The sequence below is a fragment of the Anguilla anguilla genome, chromosome 17 (assembly GCF_013347855.1).
Source record: "Anguilla anguilla isolate fAngAng1 chromosome 17, fAngAng1.pri, whole genome shotgun sequence".
NCBI lineage: Eukaryota > Metazoa > Chordata > Actinopteri > Anguilliformes > Anguillidae > Anguilla > Anguilla anguilla.
The window spans coordinates 6971375-6993801 of NC_049217.1; the positions used below are offsets into that span (position 1 = coordinate 6971375).

General features: G+C 41.1%; 2 protein-coding genes across 3 annotated transcripts in view; both read left to right on the plus strand.

Moving 5' to 3' along the window:
• LOC118216575 (NACHT, LRR and PYD domains-containing protein 12-like) overlaps window positions 1–22427 on the plus strand; it is a 167725-nt gene that overhangs the window by 139106 nt on the left and 6192 nt on the right. Inside the window, exon 7 of the mRNA XM_035397885.1 lies at window positions 19886–22121. Within this exon, the coding sequence (XP_035253776.1) occupies window positions 19886–22121 (2236 nt within the window). The remainder of the gene's footprint in view (window positions 1–19885; window positions 22122–22427) is intronic.
• Window positions 3226–11468, plus strand: LOC118216577. Of its 2 annotated transcripts, none has more exons than XM_035397890.1 (8): window positions 3226–3653; window positions 4821–4966; window positions 5688–5798; window positions 6334–6444; window positions 6977–7087; window positions 10039–10149; window positions 10661–10771; window positions 11196–11468. In XM_035397890.1, the coding sequence occupies exons 2-8, from the start codon at window positions 4908–4910 to the stop codon at window positions 11308–11310; spliced, it is 729 nt and encodes a 242-aa protein (XP_035253781.1). In that variant the 5' UTR covers window positions 3226–3653; window positions 4821–4907; the 3' UTR covers window positions 11311–11468. The 2 variants fall into 2 exon arrangements, with proteins under 2 accessions (XP_035253781.1, XP_035253780.1); XM_035397889.1 differs by having other exon boundaries at window positions 3226–3649.

A 22427-nucleotide genomic window follows, 5' to 3' on the forward strand; every position in this document is an offset into this window, starting at 1 on the left:
GGATGGATGGAAATCTCTGCAAATCTCTTCATGCAATGAGCCAAACTGACTGGCAAAATTCTTACCTTAAAACACAAATTGTTGTACCTACACACAAAAGTGCAAAACTTTAAATCACACACTCAGTTTGCACAATACAGTCACCTCATATTAGTACAATGTTTCAATGCTTATTTCTAGTAATGCAGATCATGAAATAAAGTCCACGTTTGCAATTTTGTCTCATTACTTCCAACAACATTGCCCAAGTTAGTTGCTTTGCAACACAATTGGTAATCCCTTCAGCACTACATAAAAGGCTGTTAGAAAGCCTGTACAGCAGTTTCTAACAACAAGGAGCAGTCCAGTGCCGTTGGTATTGATGGACGGCTTGTGGCTGAGACATGGTCATGGTCATGGAGGTCATGGTCAAGCAGGTAAAAGAAATACTGTTCAAATGAAATTAGAGCCACAGTGATTGGCCATTTTGTAAATCCAGGCCTAACAATGGAAGAAGTTTGAAGAACTGTACAGGTAAATTTAAAATGGTCAACAGTGGCCTCTAATGACTGATGCTCAGGTTTTTGAACTGAGCATCGGTAAATTTACTAACTGTAATTACAGTAATTGCAACACTAATTCTATTGCTGACTTAGATTACAGGAATGTAGTGTTGCTGTAATTTATCTTTCAGGAGTCCAGTAAGTGGAGGACATGGCAATCTTCTCAATGCAGGAGACAGCAGCAGAGGGAGATGGTGGCTCAGAGAAATGACATTCAACTCAAGGACATCCAAACGAAACATTCTTGCAATATCATCTTCCAAGGGATCAAGGGAATCAGTCAAACCACGATTGGGCACATTTTGAAGAAACACCAAGGTACAACGTACCTTGTAACCTGATGTACGTGATGCTATTTCAAAGGAATGAGGGTAGGCCCTGACACATGAGCCATGGGCCTGAAGGTGGACGGTGTATGACCGGCGTCCACATGAGCAGGGTACTCTCCTTCAGGACATTTTAACAATTTATAGTCACATTCGATACAAAATGGAGACAAAACAAGTGTGAACATCTTCCTGGATTGTGGTCTTGTCGTGGTGGAAGGGCTGGCAAGGTTTTATGATCCCCAGATGTCTATGTCGTCAGGGGCTTTTGTCCCCCAGTAGGGTCTCCCAAGGTGAGCAGGTCTGGGGTGAGGACCCAGACGAGCATGATCCAGCAGTCACGTTCGTCTGATTATCAAGCACTTCTGCTTTCTCATTTAGAAGCTTGTATTGTAGATATCAAGGTTTGGACGCTCTCTAATTTTCTGCTCTTAAACTTGATGAGACTGAAGTTGGTTTTTACCAGTTATTAATGATTTATTATTAATTACATTACATTACATTATATTTATTTGGCAGACACTTTTATCCAAAGCGACGTACCAAAGTGCATTTCATGATCATGGACAACTACAATATGCAGGTTCAATAAGATACAATACTTATTTTGTACAGCTATTTCTATCCAAGAGCACAGTTCTACACTATTCTCACCTAACCTCTGCCAAGCCAACTAGGCAGAAGAACAAGCTACAATATTAGGACAAGTACAAATTACCAAAAAGTGCTGGGATGGGGGAACATGTAATGAGTGTCATGAAGGGGGGTGGGGGGCGGATTTAAAGTGAAATATACTGAGCGGTGGTAGTTAGTCCTGGCATAGTCTGAAGAGATGAGTCTTCAGACCACGGCGGAAGATGGGTAGTAAGGGAGAGGTTCGAAGAGGGACAGGGAGTTCGTTCCACCACTGGGGAGCTAGGGTGGAGAAGCTCTGTGATCCTTTTACTCGGGTGGGAGGGGGTACAAAGCGCCCTGCTGAGTGGAGTGGTCGAGCAGGCGTATAAGATCAAATCATGTCCTGCAAGTAGATGGGGGCTGTCCAGTTGGCTGCAGCGTACGCGAGGGTCAGGACTTTGAACCAGATCCTGGCAGCAACCGGTAGCCAGTGGAGTGATCGCAGCAGAGGAGTGACGTGGGAGAATTTGGGAAGGTTGTAGATGAGTCGGGCAGCGGCATTTTGAATCATCTGCAGTGGCGGGATGGCACAAACTGGCAGGTTTGCAAGGAGAGAGTTGCAGTAATCAAGACGAGAGGTCACCGTAGCCTGAACGAGCAGCTGGGTAGGGTGCGTAGTCAGGTATGGTCGAATCCTTCTGATGCTGTACAGAAGTAAACTGCAGGACTCTGATGTTGCCTTGATGTGCTCCTTGAGGTCCAGTTGGTCATCCAGGACCACCCCAGGCTCTTTGCAGAGTGAGAGGCAGTCACTGTGGTGCCATCCAACCAACCTATCAACCAATCAATTAATGATGAATTAATCAATGGTACACAAATGCATACCCCCAATGGTCCTTCTGGGGGTATGCATCTTTTGCACAGTACACTGTAAAATGTGTATCTTTTACTCTGCATAGTCATCATACCCCTACAATGACTTCTCCTTGTATGCTTTCTCATTGAATCTGATCACTGATCAAATAATTGGCACTGATACATGCATACTCTAATAGTCACAGGAAAAATATGTTTTTTTTTTTGTTACTAGCTTAGTGATACCACAACTGCTGAGGAGATTTTTGTTCACAATCATCATACTTTGCTGCATTTTAAATACCTTGTTGTAAAATCATTGTTTATAATAATGTTTATAGATTAATCAAGTTGGAAACTCAGTTGAGATTATCCACTGAGTAAACATTTTATTACAAATAAACTGCAGCTGCTGCTATTCAATTCCATTTTTATTTTTTAATTCTGGCAATGATTTGTCATGTAAAACATCTAGACACAGATGGTCTATAAAGAAAGGTCTATAAAAGCTGCCAGGTGTCCATACAAGGATTAGTTAGAGACTCGTTTGAAAGAGAATGACTCTTGTTACCTTCGGCAAGGCGTGGCAGCGATCACGTCACACAAGGCAAGGTCAGGCCAGGACTTGCCAGACCAACTGAACTGGTTTAACTCCCACTTTCATGCCCAAAACGTCCATCCCCTGTATCACTGCCTGATCTAGAAAAGGTGAGACTTTCTCCAACTTTCTCCAACATGATTATGCCTTTCGTACATTGCCCCGAGGTTCTGGTCAAGGGCAATGCACGAAAGGGATAATCAACAATGATTTAATTATTTCAAAATAAAAAGGTTATTTAATTATTTATTTTTATATTAATTATATAATTCCATATTTATTTATTTAAATATTTGTTTCATTTTGGCACGTTTAGTCCTCCATAATTATACACGTTGATCGATGGCTTTGACACCCTGCTACTCCTCAATTTCTTGTGGCTGTACTTTTTAGACGATCCCTAACCACTCAGAGGCGCAGATGTAATTCCATAGAGATCAATGTCATTTCTAATTTGCAATGCGTTAGTGATTCTGTCAGAAAAGAGGTTGTAGTCCAGTGCATAAGTTGCCAGGTTCAGAATTTAGTGTTAGTATCTTATTTGGACGTTTCGTTCCTGAGCTATTGAAGTAGGAAGTCCGAATATCCCAATATAAAACTAACTTTATCGCAGTATTTTAATGTATGAGTCTGTCCCGGTTGATTTTGCTGCGCAGGTGCCAGGTGCGCGTTTTACCAGGTCGTCTCTATGTGGCGGACAACGGGAGTTCCGGGTATGTGAGTGTTTGTTTTAATTTTTTGACGATTCGTCTCGTTATGCGACGACCGGGAGTTCTGGCTTTGTGACCTAATATAAAAATGTTATAAAAGTGTATTTTAAAGTTGACGATTCATGGGCTTGCAATGGGGCGAGCTGAATTTGTTTGCCAGTTATAAACAGAAACAGGAAGGGTGAAGTGCTGTTTTTATGAGTTATTTTGCATTGTCGATTGGGCCTTTGTCACTGTTTTTTTATGTGTACCACTATTTGTATGGAATGCTATTTCTTGAACTTGGACTTGAACTGTCACAAGACATAGATTTTGCTACTAAATCCGGCTACTTATTGGTCTGCTGGGTCAGGAAATTAGGTCTGACTCGGTAGAAATAATGATAAAGGTAAATAAATAAAAGTTACGTGGGAGAACAAATAAAATGAGGGTTCAGGACACGGAACAAGGCCTGCAAGCCCTTTTATACTGGTCTGGGCTGCCGTATTCAGATTACGCTCAGAATCGTACCATAGACCAAGGGATGAATAAAATATTTTTTCTTAGCCTTTTTGCGTGCTATATTTAACCATGCTACACAAAATTGTTTCTTCATAAGACAGGCAAACAGTAATACCGACAAAGATGGAACAGTCTAAACAGTATTGTGACAGATTTATGTTCATTGCGCTACTTGCTGTGTAGGGCAAGATGCACTTGGGGGCATTCCGAACACAGTCGCGAGTTAAAGTAATAACCCTGGAATACACTTTCGCAGAATTAACTTATTTTAATGTTGTAATAACATCACGCTTGAGGTTCTAAATAAATTGTGCTGTTAACGGTTTTTTTAAATCACATTTTGTATTGTAAAGAGCCAGGTTTTGCATAGTAATGTAAATGTGATTCCTGATTTTGTGTGCGAAAATGAGGGTGAGAAAACAACCATTTTTAACAACCAAGAGCGGACATAATTGAGAACAGCATTACTGCAGTGTGAAAAGCCCTGTAAAGTGATACACTGGGGTATAAAAAAGCCTGTCCACCTTTGGAGAATTACAAAACTTTGTTGCATCTTGGGGTCACCAGTTTTCCAAATCTACAATTAATTGCTACAATTAGCTCAAAGGTACAAAAAAAATTGGAGGCGTGCCTGTGTGTGTGTTCAGTGTGTTCTCATTGTATGTGTTCACAGGTTGGGTAATTTGGGTCAGAATCCACTTGCGCTCTAGTCTGGTCTGATGTGTTACGGTCTCCTGAGGTAGGGGGCGCTGTTTCCAAAATGAGTCTCTCAGGGGAGCCAGAGAATAAAGATGGAATCCACAACACTGACAGAAAGAGGTATAAATGCATGCATCAGATATTTAATGTGATATCCGTTAGAGCTGCAGTAAGAGGATCAGTTTAACTGAAAGCTCTGTCTCCATGTTTTATTTTCACAGAGTCCAGGTAGAAAGAGCAGGGTCACCTGTACCCAGCTGTGTGTCTATGAAGAGTGATTATTCAATGGATCCTCCATTCTACTTCAAAGGAGAGCCCACAGGTGATTCAAGGTAAGTGAATGGGTTCATATTAGTACTTCTGATTAATTTATCCTAAATCTCACTGGCAACTTTCAGGTGTAGGTTGGCTGCTCCATGTCACATTTAAGGATAAGTGGAATGTATGATGGCACATTCAGGTGTCGGTGGGATGTATTTTGTCACATTCAGGTGTAGGTCACAGGCGATGCGATCTCCCCCCAAAATTAACTATAACACTGTGCAAATCAAAAAACCAATTCAGCAAGTAGGAAAAAATATTTTTTCTGATCATGCAAGAAGAGGCAGAAAGAAAGGCCACCAAGAGATTAGAGGAAAGCACGAACAAAAAACAGAAACCAGAATTCGTACCACTCATGCACTCTCACCCATGCTCCCAGAATGCACCACGCAGAGAGAGAGAGAGAGAGAGAGAGAGAGAGAGAGAGAGCTGGAAGTCTGGGAGCCTGACATGTTTATACAGGAGGTTTTAAAGCTTACGTCAAATTGTTTCTCCATGTATCTTCATGTTTTGCTCACAGGGTCCAGGTAGAAAGAGCAGGGTCACCTGTACCCAGCTGTGTGTCTGTGAAGAGTGATCATTCAATGGATCCTCCATTCTACTTCAAAGGAGAGCCCACAGGTGATTCAAGGTAAGTGAACGGGTTCATGTTAGTACTTCTGATTAATTTATCCAAAATCTCACTGGCAACTTTCAGGTGTAGGTTGGCTGCTCCATGTCACATTTAAGGATAAGTGGAATGTATGATGGCACATTCAGGTGTCGGTGGGATGTATTTTGTCACATTCAGGTGTAGGTCACAGGCGATGCGATCTCCCCCCAAAATTAACTATAACACTGTGCAAATCAAAAAACCAATTCAGCAAGTAGGAAAAAATATTTTTTCTGATCATGCAAGAAGAGGCAGAAAGAAAGGCCACCAAGAGATTAGAGGAAAGCACGAACAAAAAACAGAAACCAGAATTCGTACCACTCATGCACTCTCACCCATGCTCCCAGAATGCACCACGCAGAGAGAGAGAGAGAGAGAGAGAGAGAGAGAGAGAGAGAGAGAGAGAGCTAGAGAGCTAGAGAGCTGGAAGTCTGGGAGCCTGACATGTTTATACAGGAGGTTTTAAAGCTTACGTCAAATTGTTTCTCCATGTATCTTCATGTTTTGCTCACAGGGTCCAGGTAGAAAGAGCAGGGTCACCTGTACCCAGCTGTGTGTCTATGAAGAGTGATTATTCAATGGATCCTCCATTCTACTTCAAAGGAGAGCCCACAGGTGATTCAAGGTAAGTGAACAAGTTCATGTTAGTACTTCTGATTAATTTATCCTAAATCTCACTGGCAACTTTCAGGTGTAGGTTGGCTGCTCCATGTCACATTCAAGGGAAGGTGGGGTGTATTATATCACATTCAGGTAGGCGGAGTTTATTATGTCATGTTCAGGTGTCGGTGGGATGTATTTTGTCACATTCAGGTGTAGGTCACAGGCGATGCGATCTCCCCCCAAAATTAACTATAACACTGTGCAAATCAAAAAACCAATTCAGCAAGTAGGAAAAAATATTTTTTCTGATCATGCAAGAAGAGGCAGAAAGAAAGGCCACCAAGAGATTAGAGGAAAGCAGGAACAAAAAACAGAAACCAGAATTCGTACCACTCATGCACTCTCACCCATGCTCCCAGCATGCATCACGCAGAGAGAGAGAGAGAGAGAGAGAGAGAGAGAGCTGGAAGTGTGGGAGCCTGACATGTTTATACAGGAGGTTTTAAAGCTTACATCAAATTGTTTCTCCATGTATCTTCATGTTTTGCTCACAGGGTCCAGGTAGAAAGAGCAGGGTCACCTGTACCCAGCTGTGTGTCTGTGAAGAGTGATTATTCAATGGATCCTCCATTCTACTTCAAAGGAGAGCCCACAGGTGATTCAAGGTAAGTGAATGGGTTCATATTAGTACTTCTGATTAATTTATCCTAAATCTCACTGGCAACTTTCAGGTGTAGGTTGGCTGCTCCATGTCACATTTAAGGATAAGTGGAATGTATGATGGCACATTCAGGTGTAGGTGGGTGTTTTATGTCATAGCCGCGTTTCCACCGCAGGAACTATACCCCGGAACTAGGAACCTTTTGAGGAACTTAGTACATTTCCACCGCAGGAACTAGGGTCTAAATTTAGTTCCTGGGGCTTTATTTTACCCCCCAGAAGGTTCCTGCTCGGGGGGTAGTACTTTCCGAAAGTACAGGAACCTTTTGGGTGGAGCTTGCAGCACTGAACATTTCTGATTGGTCGAGTACTCGCAGCATTTTTTTGTGTTTTTTGTTTTCAGGCGCCATGTTTAAAAATAAGCAGGCGCAAACCAATTTATTTTCATAATAACTTCAAATCAAGCTTGTATGTTATGCGGCGCAGTAGCCTACTTTTGGTTATAGCCTGCCAACATCTTGGAATTATAACGTGTGCTCTTCTGCTCTTTTCTTGCTTTAGTATTCATTTTATAAAATGCTAAGCATTCGTGCTGGGACAGCATATTATGTACTAAAACATTCAAACGGATTAATTTGGTTGCTGAATATTTTCTTCTGGATTTTCTTTGTTAGCCCGTTGTAATTGACTCAAAACGTTTGATACAGTTACGTGAGGTATGCGGTAGTTCTGCGTAATTAACATTGGTGATACAGTAAAAGCAAACTGGAAATCACCTTCTGCACTTTTTGTCAGGGTAAAATAAAAGGTTAATTCTAGTAACCGTCCCTTTAGCTTTTTCAGACTGCCGTAATTTTACTCCATTTTACTGCCATTCTTCAATTCCACGAAAAGACCAGGAAGACCATGGACTAATTTATGGTGCATGGTTCGCATCTGGAGGGCACACTTCGCTGCTCGGCTAGCAGTAACTTCGAAGGAAAGCAAACGGTGGCTGTACCACTACTAATTTACATTTTCACGCAAGTCCGAGTTTTCATTCTATTCTTGTCATTTTGCGATTAGCCTATATGGAATTGACGACGAGAAAGTAATCAAACAGCAAATTGTTTACAACGTGTGCATGTTTTCTGCTGTTGTTGCCAGTTATACATATAAATGTGAATGCATTCTGTCGCTTCGGATGTCAAGACATGAAAGCGAATGTTCGCATAAAAACATAATGAATGTGTTTGAGAGGATATATGAAAATCAATAAATACAAAAGTAACCATTGTTGGTAACCCGTTGTATATAAGTGGAATAAACCCCTCCAGGCTGTCCCGGTTATTAGAAAATAATGTAGGCTACTTCGGTGGTAGTATGGGGTTACAGAAGAAATCATATGACAGATGGACCGACGACAACGTCGCTTTTTCATGTGGGCTAATTTGCCTAATCTTCGCGGTACTTTAGACCCCGGTGGAAACGCAGACAACCATTGGCTGAAGGAACCTTTTAGTTCCTGGTAAAGTAGTTCCTGGGACTGAAAGTTCCGGGTAATTTTGGTGGAAACGCGGCTATATTCAGGTGTAGGTGGGTGCATCATGTTACATTCAGGTATAGGTGATAGGGTGGAGGAAGATGCCACTATTTGTATTTGTATCTTTATTTGTTCGACCAACAAAATGATTTGTATTCGTATTCAGTATAAACCGGAAATGGGCGTGGCATAAACTGGAAGTGGGCGTGGTATAAACTGGAAGTTGGTGAAGTTCAAACGGAAACTGCATAAAATGTCAAAAATTCCAGATTTTTACCATTATAATCACTGGCACTGCTATTATTGAGATATTATGGCATTAAAGTCATGGCTTTAAAATGATATCAGTAATAATCGGCCTAATAAGGTCGCCCTAATTTGCTTTTTAAAGCTGTATTTAACAAACAATGACCTATATGTTATATATCTGTAACAGGCTTTTATAACACTAAGGTAAACAGTCAAATCAAGTTTTGAACATAGGAAAAATATTTTTATTGATCAAACATAGTTACTCATCCTTACTCTGAACAGCATAGTATGAATTGCATGAACCCCACCACCACCCCTACCTGAGGGACACTTAAGTCAATTATAAACTGAAAAACTGCTTTTATAATTCAAAAAAATAGTTCCTCATCTTCATTATGAAGTTCTGTATGCTACAAACTCCTTTTTTGTTGTTTTTTGTTTGTTAATATGTCTCTCCTTTTTGTTAAAACCCCACTTTACCTGCACTGTATGTTTGATTTGCATAAGCTTGGATAAATTAAATAAAGCATCAAAAAGTACCTGGGTGGAATACATTTTCAGCTATTATGCTCTTCCTCAAATTTCTCCCAAGTTGTATTTTGTGAAGACAAGCTCCTGCACATGAGCTGGCAGCAGCTAATTTGATAAATATTATGAAAAATATATTGGTAAATGGTAAATGGACTGCATTTATATAGCGCTTTTATCCAAAGCGCTTTACAATTGATGCCTCTCATTCGCCAGAGCAGTTAGGGGTTAGGTGTCTTGCTCAAGGACACTTCGACATGCCCAGGGCGGGGTTTGAACCGGCAACCCTCCGACTGCCAGACAATCGGTCTTACCTCCTGAGCTATGTCGCCCCTCAAAGTTTGCAAGTTGCAAAGTTATTTTCTCGCTGGCTTATTCACGCGGGAGGCATGAGACAATTGCGAGACAAAACATGTTCTCCCACAGCAAGCAAAACATCCTCCATCGGCACGGTAGGTTCGGGGACTATACGCACCCCGTGCCTGATGGAAAGAGACAACGTCGCAGGGGACGCCATCTCCCCCTAAATTCTAACACTGAGCAAATAAAAAACCAATCTAGCAAGTGGGGTAAAAAAAGAATACCTCTTACCTGATCATGCAAGAGGAGGTGATGAATTTAACTGGAAGCTCTGTCTCCATGTTTTGTTCACAGGGTCCAGGTAGAAAGAGCAGGGTCACCTGTACCCAGCTGTATGTCTCGGAAGAGTGATCATTCAATGGATCCTCCTTTCTACTTCAAAGGAGAGCCCACAGGTGATTCCAGGTAAGTGATCGGGTTCATGTTAACACTACTGATTAATTAAACCTAAATCCCTTTTGCAACTTTCAGGTGTAGGTTGGGTGCTCCATGTCACATTGAAGGGTAGGTGTGGTGTATGATGGGACGTTCAGGTATAGGTAGCCGTTTTATGTCATATTAAAGCATATGGTGGACTATTACAGCATATTCAGGTTTAGGGTGGAGTATTATGGCATATTCAGGTTTAGGGTGGAGTATTATGGCATATTCAGGTTTAGGGTGGAGTGTTATGGCATATTCAGGTTTAGGGTGGAGTATTATGGCATATTCAGGTTTAGGGTGGAGTATTATGGCATATTCAGGTTTAGGGTGGAGTGTTATGGCATATTCAGGTTTAGGGTGGAGTATTATAGCATATTCAGGTTTAGGGTGAAGTATTATGGCATATTCAGGTTTAGGGTGGAATATTATGGCATATTTGAGAGAAAGAGAGAGCTGATAGGTTGAATAGGATGAATCCATGTTTTGTTCACAGGCTGCAAGTAAAAAGACCAGGGTCACCTGTTCACAGCAGTCAGTCTACGAAGAGAATTTGCACAATGGATCCTACACTTGCCTTCAGAGGAGAGTTCACAGGTGATCAAAGGTAATTAAACAGGTTCATATTGACACTGCTGTTTAATTGTACTTCGATTTCATTGGCAGCATTCCAATGTAGGTTATATTTCATTCTGGTATAGGTGAAATGTAATATGTCATATTCACCTCTGCTGTGAGTTGGAGCTGCAGCAAGAGGATGAGTTTAACTGAAAGCTCTGCCTCCATGTGCTGTGAGTTAGAGCTGCAGTAAGAAGATGAGTTTAACTGGAAGCTCTGTCTCCATGTGCTGTGAGTTAGAGCTGCAGTAAGAGAATGAGTTTAACTGGAAGCTCTGTCTCCATGTGCTGTGAGTTAGAGCTGCAGTAAGAGGATGAGTTTAACTGGAAGCTCTGTCTCCATGTGCTGTGAGTTAGAGCTGCAGTAAGAGGATGAGTTTAACTGTAAGCTCTGTCTCCATGTTTTCTTCACAGGGTCCAGGTAGAGGGAGCAGGGTCACCTGTACCCAGCTGTATGTCTATGAAGAGTGATCATTCAATGGATCCTCCATTCTATTTCAGAGGAGAGTTCACCGGTAATTCAAGGTAAGTGATCTGGTTCATGCTAACACTACTGATTAATGAAATCTTAATCCCTTTTGCAACTTTCAGGTGGAGTGTATGCAGGGGTTAAATTGAGATTTGAGAGGTGGGTGGACCCTGAGATCCGGTGGGAGGTGGGTGAAAAAAGGTACAAACTAATGAATGTCTCAGCTCAAAATAGTTGTATCTTTAATGTATTGTGCACATAATTGTAATTAAGGAAAACAATGTTTTAAAAAGAATGTATACTATTGATGCAAGCTTTTATATAATATATTTCAAGTTTATTGAGTGTCATTAATGCTAAGAATTTTTTTTACCCACGAAAATAATTGGTCATCCTCTTCTTGTCCTCACTTTCTTCCTCCTTTATCCATCTTTCTTAAACTGGTGAGGCGCAAAACATTCCTTTAAACTAATCATTGATCTCAAACTGTTTTAATTCATTTTCAGTGATTAACAAGCATGCAAACATCTGACTAATCAAATGGAAAGGGACACAGCTTCTTCGCATTGTGTTAGGGAGATTAAATGATAAATGTGATTTAGAAAAATTAGTTTTAATCGCTAAGCAGTGGCGGAATCTTCCCCTGATTTTCCTTGAGTATCAATACAATTAATCCACAAAATAGGCTACTCAATACTATCATATATAGCCAGCTCTCTCCAAATAGGCAGTTTTAGCGAGTAGCCTAGGCCGTATAGCCTACATTTATTTTCATTTGCAGTATGAAATTGTGCACATTTTTAATCAACATTATTTGTGGATACATGCACTTCTTTCTCCGCACTCGTATTCATGGCAAATATCTGCAAAGCGTAGGCTAGATTGTAAACACAATTGAAGTGCATGTTTTGTTTTTGCTGGTTATTCTGAGAGCTAACATGGTAGATAACAGACTGGTGTATCTTGTTTGTTAAGTGTAGACTACTTGGTGATTAAAATTGATTTTTAATGGATAAATTGAATTTATGATTTAATCCCCCAACACGGTATGAAGACGCTGTGTGTTAGGCTACTTGCCATTTGATTAATCCGATCGTTGACACACTTGATTATAAAGGAAAATTACTAATGAACACAGGTTGAGATCAATGATTAGTTTAAAGTAAAGTTTTGCGCCCCACCAATTTTAAGCTCACCAGTCGCCGCTGAATAAAACGTTATGTATGTGGGAAATACTCAATCCTAGCTTAGCTGCTGACCTGCTGATTTTGCTTAAGCAATCAAAGTTGCCGTTAATAATAGCCAGCATTCGTGGCTCAGCATTCACCTCTCTTTAAAATGTTGCATACATTAAATTACATGTTAATGAAACTACCTACCGCATCTGCTTCCAATCAATCAAGACAATCAACGATATTTTTCTTTGTGCTGTCTATATAAACGACTGTTCCTCCTGAGTTTTTTTTTTCAGATTTTTGATTGGTTGAGCGAATAACTGGCTAGAGGGAACACATGGACTGGAGCCTAAATGGACTGGATTGTCATAGTTATTTGTAAAACTGCTGGTCAAAATTATTTATTTATTTACCAAAGGTGGGTGGATGGCGTCCACCCACGTCCGCCCCCAATTTAACCCCTGGGTGTATGATGGTACGTTCAGGTAGTGGTGGCTGTTCTATGTCATATTAAGGCATATTGCGGACTATTAAGATACATTCAGGTAGATTTTATTATATTACATTCAGGGATAGGTGGGGTGTATAATATTACATTCAGGGATAGGTGGGGTGTATTATATCACATTCAGGTGTAGGCAGGGTGTATAATGTCATATTCAGGTATAGGTTACAGGGCACACCATCTCCCCCCAGAACTAACTCTAACTCTGAGAAAATAAAAAAAATCCAGTCCAGCAAGTAGGAAAAAATGATTTTTTTTTTTGATCAAACAAAAAGAGGTGGAAAGAAAGGACACCAAGAGATTAGAGGAAAGCAGAAACAGAAGCCATTGTGACACTCATGCACTCACTCCGCATCACACTCACGCGTGCTCCCAGCATGCACCACAGAGAGAGAGAGAGAGAGAGAGAGAGAGAGAGAGAGCTCAATAAGGGAACCAATAAGGGACATAAACAGATACAGCAGCACCTCACACTGAGAACAATCAAGTGTATAATTCATTTACGCACAACATGAATACTTTTGGAGTAGAAACATCATCGGCAGGAGAGGTCAAGTAAATATTTGATGATGGTTAGAGTGGCATGGAAGAGAAATATTGGGGTGCACCTGAGGAGCGGCTGAGCAGGAAGTGTAGCAGTCACAGCAGGCCCAAATAATGGGAGTAGATGCACATAGGATAGAGACGGTTCAATAGGTTGAGTTTACTGTAAATGTAAACTCTGTCTCCATGTTTTGTTCACAGGATACAGCAGTCAATGGAGTCCAGCTCTTTAGAAGGGAAGAGTTCTCAGAAATGGTCTTCTCCCAAGCAGGTGTGAGATCTGCTTTTTTTCTAAATTTTATATGTTTACTTCATACAGTAAATTTAATTTGACTATATATAATGCATGTATATTATAAAATGGCAGGGTAATGCTCATTAATGAGGACAAAAGCCGCACTTTAAATATGAGCATTTTGCACTGCTACATGTTTAGTGTTTCTGGCCATCAAAAACACAAGGTAGGGATTGAGGTGCCTTTGCGTGTTTTATTTCACTCTGATACAGAACACCTCTTCATGCATTTATTTCTCAAATTGATCCAGCACACCTCTTTATGTGCTTATTGCAGTCTCTCCTGTGCACACTGATGAAGCTGAAGAAGGATGAAAAGTTGAAACTGTTTCAGAGCCATCTGAGTCAGGATTTCCCAGAATGCTTCAAGAGTCTGTCTGAAGATCCTTCTGTACTAGATAAGTGTAATAAGATGAAGAAATTGTTAAAGAGTCATCAAATTGATGATTACCCAGAATGCACTGAGAGGGAGCAGGAGGATCCTGAGGCCCTGTACATAGTTGAGAAGATGCTGGAGACCTGTGGCAGTGAGAGGTCTCTGAAGATAACACTCCACATCCTGAGGAACATGAAGCAGAAGGATCTCGCCGACTCACTGGAGAGAGATGAGCTGCACAGTAAGAGTTTTCTCTCATTACTAGTGTGTGTCCATTAGAATGCTGAAATTAGTTTAGCTAACAAATCTAACTGTGAACAATGTTCTGATTTATAGCATTCAAGTGTTTTTCATTGACAATATCACATATAGAAAACCTTACCAACATGGATGCCGATGTATTTAAATTGAAATATAGCATTGAGCAGTGAGTATGTCCCATCAGCCAGACTGCCCTGAGTTTGTATCCAGGGCTAAAGAGCAGTTAGGATGAAAATTCTAGTTTTTCAAATTACCATGTGAAATGGTGTTTAAAACTTGCATGTTTTTGTCCGGACACATTTCTCTCTTAAATGGCATTGGATCCACTGAATTCCGATGCTGATTTCTAACCAAACGAATTAGTTTGCTAATGCAAGCCAGCACTGCTGTGAATTGGGATGGCAGGTAGCCATTCTGTGAAGTTACACCTTGGCTTGGCGGCATGCCCCATACCTACAGAGCCCCAAGAGTTTTCTACTTTGTAGGGTTTCCTACAGAAATATCCACTATGACCACAGACTCCCAGCCCTTGAAAACATTAACTTCTGTGCCTTCTGACCTCATAGACAGAATTCACAAACACCTCCACACAATAAAACCCCAAACTTAGGGGATTTAGCGTTTTTTCCTTCTTCTTTTTCATACCGATTACATCATCACAAATGCACCAGGCCCACGAACAATTCATGTTGTGACACTTAAGCTGATGAGACCTGTTTTGTAGCTCTTGATTTCTGAGTTTTGACACCAATAGCAGTGGTGGCTGGTGAGTTGAAAACAAACGGTGCGTGCCTGTGTGTCTGTGTGCCTGCCTGTGATGACACAAGACGAGCAGTTGGTGAAAGCCATGTCCTGCGCCACTTCACACTTCCCTGTGAAATTCCTTTATAAGGTTTGATAACTAGGCGTGTTGAGAACTATTTGGCTAATTATTATTAGTATTATTACTTGCTGTAGTACTGCAAATTAAATATTGTACTTCAAGAATGGGTACCTGTATGTTAAAATGGGCACCTGAGGCACTGCCTCATTTCATACAGTTGCTGTTTGAATTTGTAAATTACAGGGCTACTTATCATTGGTTCTCCCTCCTTCCACTTCCCCTGACAGTTGAGCACAAGTGGGTCAGATGGCACAGCAAGGGAAAACAAAGTAGTTTGATAGGTAGTGTGTGTGATAAGGAACCATTATGAATAGGTTTTCTGGGCAGAAGCTCTCCAAAAGTACCTAATTTTGATTTAACCTAATTTCCCCAAATTGCAATGATCCTGGTGTTGTATTAACCTTGAATATTGGTAAATAAATAATTAAAAAATACACATTTGGGCAGTCTGGCAAAATTGTGCTTCATGTTTTGGGGGCCCTAAATCTGAGCTTTGATTGGGAGCACCATAATTTTTTTCATTACATAAATTAAATAATCATTTAAAAAATGTGTTTTATGTTTATTGTTTCCACTTGTCTAATATTACATTTTGGCTAAAGATCTGAAATGATTCAGTGTGTCAAATATACAGTAAAATTTTAGGCAAATATGTTTTCACAGCACTGTAAATCTACAACTGTGTTCTGTTACAGTGCCTTCGGAAAGTATTCAGACCCCTTCACTTTTTCCACGTTTTTTTGCATTACAGCCTTATTATAAAATTGATTAAATTCATTTTTATTCTCATCAATCTACACACAATACCCCATAATGACAAAGTGAGAACAGGTTTTTAGAAATGTTTGCAAATTTATTAAAAATAAAAAACTGAAATGTCACATTTACATAAGTTTTCAGACCCTTTGCTATGACACTCAAAATTGAGCTTAGGTCCATCCTATTTCCATTGATCATACTTGAGATGTTTCCACAACTTGATTGGAGTCCATCTGTGGTAAATTCAATTGATTGGACATTATTTGGAAATGCACACACCTGTCTATATAAGGTCCCTCAGTTGACATTGCATGTCAGAGCAAAAACCAAGCCATGAAGTCGAAGGAATTGTGCGTAGACCTCCAAGACAGGATTGTGTCGAGGTACAGATCTGGGGAAGGGTACCAAAAAATTCCGGCGGCATTGAAGATCCTGAAGAACGCAGTGGCCTCCATCATTCTTAAATGGAAGAAGTTTGGAACCACCAGGACTCTTCCTAGAGCTGGCCGCCCGGCCAAACTGAGCAATCGGGGAGAACAGTCTTGGTCTGGTGTAAACACGTCACAGCTAGACCAATGAGGGTTTGTAGCTGGAGGGGAAGGCACCGCGTGTTTTCCTTTGGCTGGTGTGAGTCAAAACGGTGATGTTAGTTATTTTTCCTCTGTTCGTAAGAACAGGGCACAATTATAATTAAGAATGCACTGGTTCCGTTGCCACGGGTTAGATATGAAGGCGTTGCTTCATATCCCGCTTAAAACTGGCCTGAAACGGATCAGTAGCATTCTGGTTACTCTCCGTTCGCAAACAGGGCTATGCTGTCATCAGAGATATATCTGATCTGTCGCCGGACTGTCAATATTCCAATGGGAGCATCAGAATATTCACAAATGCACGGAACAACACATCAAATATATCCATGACCACAGCAAGTAAGCGTAACAGTTACTAGGTTTTACCCTCGTGATGATCTGACTCCATATTGAATTATAATTTAAAATTTGGGTTTAACTATACGTGGAACTTGGGAGTGGTTACACTCGACTCTATCTTGTGCCATCATTCCTCAACATATGCTCCCGGGTTTAGCACTATTGTTAAATCTCAGTTCGGTGAAGATTCCAGAGGGTAGGAGGCTGACCACCATAATACATGCCTTCCTTTCATGGATAGTGCATCGATAGTTATGAGCCCAGGACGGTGCGTATCTATTGGGCTCCTTCAGGCGAATTTGACAAGAACCGGCGTACAACGCCCATGGGTCCTCTTAAGTCAAAACACCAGAACCAATACCACCAATCCCGTTAGCGGGCAGATCGTGGTCGCCTATCTAACTTGAAAACCCCACTAAAGATGTTCGCTGTACTAGACCCCTGATCAGTAGGTCCTAGTCATAATTGTCCCCCTGAGTATTTAATCGGAATTTCGGCTGAAAAGAAGATAAAATGGATTAGAGTCATGAAGACCACGCAAGTTAAAAAAAAATAAGAAGAATTTATTGAACAGGCAGGTAGGTCATTACTTCAAATTCACAATCAATTATACGGTTTAAAAAACATAAATACAGAGTAAAAAGTTCTTACCCAGCCTGTTTAGCTACACACAAAATCACAGAGTCTGCGCAGTGTGGGAAGTCGATTGCGACCTTCCTTGTCTATCTACACACAGAGCACAGAGCATGTGCAACGTGGGGAAGTCGTTTACGATCTTCCTTGTCCAGCTACACACACAACACAGAGTCTGTGTAGTGTGGGAAGTCGATTACGATCTTCCTCGATTGCTTTGTCTCCCTTCCTTTTAAGCCAAATCCCGCGTTTGATCGAGGCGGCATTGCCATAAAAGGAGATGATTACCAGAGAGGACATTCCATTGTGTTAGTTTTTCCCTGAGTTTCTGAAACTATGTTTTATTAAATGTTATTTGGTGTGAAACATATTTCATTCAATTTCTCGAATTTCCCTGAATATGCCCATACCAAACATGTCCAGGGGATGTAATATTATGGTGCAGTTGTCATGAAAATACCATTTTGTAAAACCATTTTACAATCCAAAAGGCATAATACAATAATACAATGAAAACATGTGCATGGTTTGTACGGTTTTCCGGGGTTTGTATGGTTTAAGAGAGAGGGGACCACATAAGGGTACTGTGGTACTGTCAAGCGCAGTTGCCCCACCATCTTGCCAGAGGCCTGGTGATTTTCCCTTAATGACCCCCAACACACACCCCCACAACCATAGACAAAGAGACCAGTTCCCCTTATCTTAGTAGTGTCCAGATGGCAACATTCCAGAGGCCCAATGGCCTGCTCATCCCGAGGAAATCCGAGTAACTTATTGTTTATCACACGGCTCTGGGTTCTTTGAAGTCCAGTGATGAGTCTCAGCCTGCAGGTTCATTCAAATGTCAGCCTTTTCTGGGTCCCAGTTTGACTTCCCTCTTACACTGGGATGTGACCAAGAACCCGTCATACCCAAGAACACTCGAGGCTGTAATCGCTGCCAAAGGTGCCTCAAACTACTGAGTAAAGAGTCTGAATACTTATGTAAATCTGATATTTCGATTTTTTGTTTTTAATACATTCATAGAAAATTCTAAAATCCTGTTTTCGTGTGTATCATACTGTGAGAGAGGTCTGAAATGCTCTGTGAGGTGTGTATCATACTGTCAAAGTGGTGTGTAATGCTGTGTGAAGTGTGTAACACTGTGAGAGAGGTGTGTAATGCTGTGTGAGGTGTGTATCATACCGTCAAAGTGGTGTGTAATGCTATGTGACGTGTGTAATGCTGTGTGAGGTGTGTAACACACTGTGAGAGAGGCGTGTAATACTGTGTGGGGTATGTAACACACTGTGAGAGAGGTGTGTAATGCTGTGTGAGGTATGTAACACACTGTGAGAGGTGTGTAATGCTGTGTGGGGTATGTAACACACTGTGAGAGAGGTGTGTAATGCTGTGTGGGGTATGTAACACACTGTGAGAGAGGTGTGTAATGCTGTGTGAGGTATGTAACACACTGTGAGAGGTGTGTAATGCTGTGTGGGGTATGTAACACACTGTGAGAGAGGTGTGTAATGCTGTGTGAGGTATGTAACACACTGTGAGAGGTGTGTAATGCTGTGTGAGAGGTGTGTAACACTGTGAGAGAGGTGTGTAATGCTGTGTGAGGCATGTAACACTGTGAGAGGTGTGTAATGTTGTGTGAGGTGTGTAACACACTGAGAGAGGTGTGTAATGCTGTGTGAGACATGTAACACTGTGAGAGAGGTGTGTAATGCTGTCTGAGGTGTGTAACACACTGTAAGAGATGTGTGTAATGCTGTGTGAGGCATGTAACACTGTGAGAGAGGTGTGTAATGCTGTCTGAGGTGTGTAACACACTGTAAGAGATGTGTGTAATGCTGTGTGAGGTGTGTAACACTGTGAGAGAGGTGTGTAATGCTGTGTGAGGTGTGTAACACATCATTAAATGTAACACTGTGATGTGTGTAAAATACAGTGAAAACAGTGCATTAATGTTTCTATTGACCATCTACAGGACGGAGTGTAGCACAGTGGGTAAGGAACTGGCCTTGTAACCGAAAGGTCACAGGTTCGATTCCCGGATAGTGCTGTTGTACCCTTGAGCAAGGTACTTAACCGAAATTGCTCCAGTATATATCCAGCTGTATAAATGGATACAATGTAAAATGCTATGTAAAAGTTGTGTAAGTCGCTCTGGATAAGTGCGTCTGCTAAATGCCTGTAATGTAATGACTGTTTTTTCTTAAAATATGTTACTGAATATGAAATGTTTATTTTATTTTAAACTGAATTATTTCTCATATTTCCTCTTTTCAGATGAATCCATAAAAAGAGCCCAGCAGGTACTGAAAACTCAACTGAAGAAGAAGTTTGAATGCATATTTGAAGGTTTAGCAAAGCAGGGCCACCCAACCCTCCTCAATGAGATCTATACAGAGCTCTACATCACAGAGGGGGGAAGTGGGGGGGTCAATAATGAACACGAGGTCAGACAGATTGAAACAGCATCCAAGGGACAAACCACACAGGAGACTGCAATCATCTGCAATGACATCTTTAAGCCTTTACCTGGACAAGAGAAACCCATGAGAACTGTGCTTACAAAGGGCATCGCTGGCATTGGGAAAACTGTCTCTGTGCAGAAGTTCATTCTGGACTGGGCAGAAGGAAAAGCCAATCAGGACATTGATTTCATCTTCACACTTCCTTTCCGAGATCTGAATTGCAACAAGGAAAGAACATTCAGTCTGATGCAACTTCTGCAGAATTACTTTCCACAACTGCAAGGGAAAAGTGTTGAAGGTGATGAAGTCAAAGTTGTGTTTATCTTTGATGGTCTGGATGAGTGTAGACTTCCTCTACATTTCCAAGGCAATGAGACCTGCTGTGATATAACAGAGACATCGTCAGTGGATGTGCTACTGACCAGCCTCATTAAGGGGAATCTGCTTCCCTCTGCTCTCCTCTGGATCACCTCCCGACCCGCAGCAGCCAGTCAGATCCCTCCTGAGTGTGTCCACCGAGTAACAGAGGTACGAGGGTTCAATGACCCACAGAAGGAGGAGTACTTCAGGAAGAGAATCAGAGATCGGAACCTGGCCAGCAGAATTATCTTGCACATAAAGTCATCCAGGAGTCTCTACATCATGTGTCACATACCAGTCTTCTGCTGGATTTCTGCTACTGTTCTGGAGACAATGTTGGGTAAAGAAGAGAGTGGAGATCTGCCCAAAACTCTGACTGAAATGTACACACACTTCCTGCTCATTCAGACTAATGTAAAGAATCAGAAATATCATGACACCAATGAGACAAACCAAAAGAAAATGTCAGATTCAGATGCAGAAATTATTCTGAAACTGGGGCAGCTGGCTTTTCTACAGCTGGAAAAGGGCAATCTGATATTCTATGAGGAGGATCTGAGAGAGAGTGGCATTGATGTCAGTGAAGCTTCAGAGTACTCTGGGGTGTGCACCGAGATCTTTAAAGAGGAGTGTGGGTTATATCAGGAGAAGGTCTACTGCTTTGTGCATCTGAGCATTCAGGAGTTTTTGGCTGCCTTGTTTGTGTTTCATTCATGTGCAAATGAGAACAGAAATGTACTCAGACCGGGAAAGGAAGTATCCCAAGAAACACTTAAAAAAGATGGTGGTGGTGATGATTTTGATGATGAGGTGGATGAAGAGGAGAGGAGTGATGACAATGATGATTATGATGATCATGAAGAGGAGAAATCTGATGGTTATGATGATTTTGATATTGATTATGATGAAAATGATGATTATGATGATGAGGAGGATGAAGAGGAGAGGAGTGATGACAATGATGATTATGATGATCGTGAAGAGGAGAAATCTGATGGTTATGATGATTTTGATATTGATTATGATGAAAATGATGATTATGATGATGAGGAGGATGAAGAGGAGAGGAGTGATGACAATGATGATTATGATGATCATGAAGAGGATAAATCTGATGGTTATGATGATTTTGATATTGATCATGATGACAATGATGATTATGATGATCATGAGGAAAAGGAAGAAGTTGAGAAAGTGGAGAAGGTTGATGGCAACAGAGTGCAGCTGTCTGAGTTACACAGAAGTGCAGTGGATCAGGCCTTAGAGAGTAAGACTGGACACCTGGACCTTTTCCTCCGATTTCTTCTTGGCCTCTCTCTGGACTCCACGCAGACTCTCTTAGGAGGACTACTGACAGGACAGACAGGACATAGATCAGAGAGCAATAAGAATACAATCCAGTACATTAAGATGAAGATTGAACAGGAATACTCTGTGGAGAGGACCATCAATCTGTTTCACTGTCTCAATGAACTGAATGACAACTCACTAGTGGAGGAAATCCAGAATTCCCTAAGATCAGGAAAACTCTCTGATAATGAGCTGGAACCACACCAATGTTCAGCTCTGGCCTTTGTGTTACTGATGTCGGAGGAGATCCTGGATGAGTTTGACTTGAGGACCTACAACACATCAGCAACTGGTCTGATGAGACTGGTAGCAGTAGTCAGAAACTGCAGGAAGGCCATGTAAGTATTATGTGTTGGGGAAGTGTGGATGATGTAAAATACGTTCATTCTCTGAAACAGTCGATACAACGTGCAGTACTCTAAATACTGGACGCAGGTGTTATTGTGTTCCAAAACCGTTTACTTATCCCACCTGTAAATAATTTTAATACGTGATTAAATTTTATCATTATTATTGAAAGTAACAATTATCAATTAAATTAGCAAGTTTGTTATACCATCACAGGCCTTTGCCGGTTGATATGTGAAAGAGAGGGAAACGTAACACCATTGAGTAGAGTGGTTGAGTTAACTAACGACAGGCAC